Source organism: Lycium ferocissimum, chromosome 12 (assembly GCF_029784015.1).
Source record: "Lycium ferocissimum isolate CSIRO_LF1 chromosome 12, AGI_CSIRO_Lferr_CH_V1, whole genome shotgun sequence".
Taxonomy (NCBI): domain Eukaryota; kingdom Viridiplantae; phylum Streptophyta; class Magnoliopsida; order Solanales; family Solanaceae; genus Lycium; species Lycium ferocissimum.
In genome coordinates this window covers 41,160,739-41,165,756 of record NC_081353.1, presented here as the reverse complement: position 1 = coordinate 41,165,756, position 5,018 = coordinate 41,160,739, and the positions used below count along the sequence as shown (strand labels likewise).

The 5,018-nt window shown below is 37.8% G+C and overlaps 1 protein-coding gene across 3 annotated transcripts; it reads left to right on the top strand.

Annotated features, from left to right (window-relative positions):
- Positions 1–182: 182 nt before the first annotated feature.
- On the top strand, positions 183–4,522 carry LOC132039738 (protein BRASSINAZOLE-RESISTANT 1-like). Of its 3 annotated transcripts, none has more exons than XM_059430259.1 (2): positions 183–574; positions 3,465–4,478. In XM_059430259.1, exons 1-2 carry the CDS (start codon positions 296–298, stop codon positions 4,158–4,160), a joined length of 975 nt encoding a protein of 324 aa, XP_059286242.1. In that variant the 5' UTR covers positions 183–295; the 3' UTR covers positions 4,161–4,478. The 3 variants fall into 3 exon arrangements, with proteins under 3 accessions (XP_059286242.1, XP_059286241.1, XP_059286240.1); XM_059430258.1 differs by lacking the exon at positions 183–574 and adding an exon at positions 603–1,353 and having other exon boundaries at positions 3,465–4,522; XM_059430257.1 differs by lacking the exon at positions 183–574 and adding an exon at positions 1,455–2,116.
- Positions 4,523–5,018: the final 496 nt, after the last annotated feature.

Here is a 5,018-nt window from a genome sequence, read left to right as displayed (position 1 = left end):
CTATTAATTTTCATAGCTGGCTCCTTTCACGCACTAAATTAGTACGTGAATACTATTTATATCTTCTTTTTTTTTGTATTAGTTTGGTTTAACTTTTTTTTTTGTCCTACAAAAGTCGCGGGTTCCTAAAAACCCTTAAGTGGATAGCACTTAAGAGACAATCTTGAACTACCCCTCAAACATAAAGGACTATTTTTGTCGTTCTCTCTCATATACTAGACACAGAAAGAGAGAAAAAGCGCGCGTGTGTGAGAGAGAAAACAAGAAAACAACGCCACCAAGAAGCAAACTAATAATGATGTGGGAAGCTGGAGGATCATCAACATCTTCCGGTGTACCTGAAAATGGTGGTGGTAATAGTAATAGTGGGAGGAGAAAACCATCTTGGAGAGAAAGAGAGAATAATAGGAGAAGAGAGAGAAAAAGAAGAGCTGTAGCTGCTAAGATTTATACTGGTTTAAGAGCTCAAGGCAATTATAATCTTCCTAAACACTGTGATAATAATGAAGTACTTAAAGCTCTTTGTATTGAAGCTGGTTGGATTGTTGAACCTGATGGCACCACTTATCGCAAGGTTCTTGTTTTTTTTTTTTTTTACTCATAAACTTTATGTAAATTCAAGATTGAGGTGAAGTTGATTGATTGTTAGGTTCTTTTTGTTTGTTTTGGTGACCCCATTAGTGGGTTTTGCTTGGATTTTGCTTAGATCTAAAGGTTTGGCAAATGGGGTTGCTCTTTTTTGGATCAAAATTGCTTTTTTCAATGCACCCATTTTGATGGTTTTATTTGATGTTGTATGCATTTTATCATATATGAGTATCAGTTTTTAAGTTGCTAAGTTTCTGGATTTGCTGAATTCTATGTTTTGATCTGTTCATGTTCTTGTGTGTTGGTTATTTTGAGAAATTAGAGTGATCTAGTGCATAACTTTGTCAGAAAATGGAAGGAATTTTAGGGGAAAAGACTTGCTCTTTCGAATTCAATTGTTGTTAATTTGGTAGTGAAAGGAGAAAGCGCGTGCGTGTGTGTGAGAGAGAGAAAACGGAAAACAACACTAACGAAAACAAAATGATAATGATTTGGGCGACTGGAGGATCATCAACATCTTCCGGTGTACCAGAAAGTGGTGGTGCTGGTAGTAGTAGTGGGAGGAGGAAACCATCATGGAGAGAAAGAGAGAATAATAGGAGAAGAGAGAGAAGAAAAAGAGCTGTGGCTGCTAAGATTTATACTGGTTTAGGAGCTCAAGGCAATTATAATCTTCCTAAACGCTGTGATAACAATGAAGTTCTTAAAGCTCTTTGTAATGAAGCTGGTTGGATTGTTGAACCTGATGGCACCACTTATTGCAAGGTTCTTGTTTTTTCTCACACACTTTATGTAAATTGATGATTTAGGTGAAGTTGATTGATTGTTAGGTTCTTTTTGTTTGTTTTGGTGACCCCATTAGTGGGTTTTGCTTAGATCTAAAGGTTTGGCAAATGGGGTTGCTATTTTTTGGATCAAGATTGCTTTTTTCAATGCACCCATTTTGATGGATTTATTTGATGTTGTATGCATTTTAGCATATATGAGTATCAGTTTTTAAGTTCCTAAGTTTCTGGATTTGCTGCATTCTATGTTTTGATCTGTTCATGTTGTTGTGTGTTGGTTATTTTGTGAAATTAGAGTGATCTAGTGCATAGCTTTATTAAGAAAATGGAAGGAATTTTAGGGGAAAAGACTTGCTCTTTCGAATTCAAATGTTGTTAATTTGGTTGTGAAAAGAGAAAACACGCGCGTGTGTGTGAGAGAGAAAATAGAAAACAACACCAACAACAGCAAAATGATGGGGGAAGCTGGAGGATCATCAACATCTTCCGATACCGGAGTTGGTGTACCTGAAAGTGGTGGTTGTGGTAGTAATTGTGGAAGGAGGAAACCATCATGGAGAGAAAGAGAGAATAATAGGAGAAGAGAGAGAAGAAAAAGAGCCGTAGCTGCTAAGATTTATACTGGTTTAGGAGCTCAAGGGAATTATAATCTTCCTAAACGCTGTGATAACAATGAAGTTCTTAAAGCTCTTTGTAATGAAGCTGGTTGGATCGTTGAACCTGATGGTACCACTTATCGCAAGGTTTTTAATTCTATTTATCTCTATTCAATGGTATTAACTGTTGGTTCCTGGGAACCAGTAACTTTTGCACAGATACTGTATTTATATTGAGAAATCTGTTAAATATGTAAGAAATATGTGTTGGGAACCTAGTAACAAAGCAGAATGGAACCTGCTTAAGCTTTGCTCCCTTCTTGACAAGGGTTCATTCCCCTCGAGCACTTTGAGATCCCTGGAACCCATAAACTTCCAATCCTGATCTGCCCCAATAGTTTGGAATTGAATAGTATAGAGTAACTGAAGAGAATTAATTAGAGTCGAGTCCAACATTGAGGTGCAGTTGATTGATTGATTGGTTGTTTTGGTGATTCGATTAGCGGGTTTTGTTTGGATTTGCTTAGATCTAAGGGTTTGGCAAATGGGTTTGCTATTTTTGGATCACGATTTTTTTTTTTTTTTTTTTTGGGTGCACTCATTTTGATGGATATATTAATGTTTCAGGGGTGATCTGTGAAATTGGGTTGGAGTAACTACTGTTTTATGTTTATCTGTGAACTTGAATTAAACTTTGATATATTTGGTTTGTATGCATTTTAGCATATATGAGCATGAATTTTTAAGTTGCTAAGCTTCTGGATTTGCTGAATTCTTTGTTTTGATCCGTTCATGTTGTCGTGTGTTGGTTATTTTGAGAAATTAGAGTGATCTAGAGCATAACTTTGTCAGATAATGGAAGGAAAATTTAGGGGAAAAGACTTGCCTTTCAAATTAAATTGTTGTTATTTTGGTAGTGAAAAGTAGGGTCCCTTGGGTGATTTCTTCTGTAGTGAATGCTTTTCCAGCTTCCATTTTCTGATCTGTTGAGGTTTCTTTTATTAGCTCAATTGTCATGCTATCCAGCAAATTCTCTCCGAAACTCAAATTTTCATGAGAAATTTCGTCTTAATGTTTTCTGAGTTATCGATATTAATTGTGTGGTTTGGGGTTTAGAACTTAAACAATAATCAATGTTTGAGGTGAAGGCATTCACTGCTAGTGTTTGAAGAATAGTTCGAAATCGGAGTAGGAAACCAAATTTGTTTACAATATGGTAATTTATTTAAGTCATGTTTTAATAAGATTTTTAGTCTGAATAATATAGGAATAGAGTTACTAGTTCCTAGCTAAACTAGGTAGGAATTTCCTGTCTTGCCAGGCTATCGTGCAAATTTGCTCTGTGAAACTCAAATATCACTAAATTTTTGTATTGGTGTTTTCTTTTCTATCCATCCTAACTCTGTGGCTTGGTGTTAGTAACTTAATAATAAGAAAAACTTGATGTGTGCAGAAAATTTGAGACTGACTTTCTTTCTACTATTATGTGATTCAGGGATGCAAGCCAACTCCGATGGAGATTGGAGGCACTTCAGCAAACATCACGCCAAGTTCTTCACGGCATCCTAGTCCCCCATCATCATACTTTGCTAGCCCAATTCCGTCTTATCAACCAAGTCCAACTTCATCTTCTTTCCCCAGTCCATCCCGTGCTGATCCCAACATGATGTCATCACACCCATACTCTTTTCTCCATAATGCCATTCCATCAGCCCTTCCTTCATTACGAAAATCAAACAGTGCCCCTGTAACACCACCTCTTTCATCACCAACTAGACATCCACCTAAGCAAATATTCAATTTGGAAACTTTGGCCAAAGAATCAATGTTTGCTTTAAATATCCCTTACTTTGCTAATGCGTCAGCCCCAGCAAGCCCAACTCGCGGTCAGCATTTTACTCCTCCGACTATACCTGAGTGTGACGAATCTGACTCATCTACCATTGATTCAGGTCGGTGGATCAACTTCCAAAAGTATGCACCCAATGTTCCAGCTTCTCCAACTTTTAATCTTGTAAAACCTGTGGCTCAGCCACTTCGTCCTAATGATGTGATCACAGAGAAGAAGGGTAAGAGCGTAAAATTTGACTTTGAAACTGTATCAGTCAAGGCATGGGAAGGGGAAAGGATTCACGATGTAGGATTCGATGATCTGGAACTCACTCTTGGAAGTGGCAATGCTCGCATGTGATGAAGCACGTTGCATTCTAGTGGATTATTCAAGTTTCGTCTGGAGAGATATTGCACAAATGTAGATCTTGCATAAATTGCTTCTTAGGATGGATTGGATATTTTCTGTTGCTATTTACCGTATGTATAACATTCTTTTCCGTTTTCTTCCTATATCTGAAAAGGCCCCTTTAAATTTAGACGCGTCATTTCACAAGCATTACGTGTAGATATGTGCTTGTTCCTGTGGTCGACAATCATTTTCTTCATTGTAGACTAGATGGAGCTTCTCCGTTGAACTATCCACAATTTTTCGTTTATTAGAACTTGCTTCTTTTGATGGATCCAGCTTCAATTGAAATGGACAATGTATTTTTGTAGTCACTCTGATGTTTGTGTGCGCACCATAAGGATATCAAGCGTGTTACAGTTTATACATTCGAACTGCTTATAATCTGCGCCACTCTGCTTTGCTTTGTTTCTGAGTCCTGTATTTCTATCTATTTGATGATATTCTTGCTATCTTTTGGCCTAATAGCAAGATGCAGGACTATTCATCCTGTTATCAGATTCCTGAAGGGATAGGCCTTTGACAAGATGGCCAAGCAAATAGTTGTGTTTCATTCCAATTTGTCATGTCTCCAAGGGGACTGACTAAAAATGACCACATCTGCCATAAGGTACAAGTAGCACATTGATGACAAAATGAGAGAATGCCGCTTGAAATGATTTAGTCATGTCCTGTGTCGACCTCCGGATTCACTGGTCCATCCATAGGTGTGAAGCCATGATGTTGAATGTGTTAAAAGAGGACTAGGTTGTCACACCCCGATCTTGATCAGGGTGCGATGGGCACCCGACCCTTACCTAGGGGCGCCAA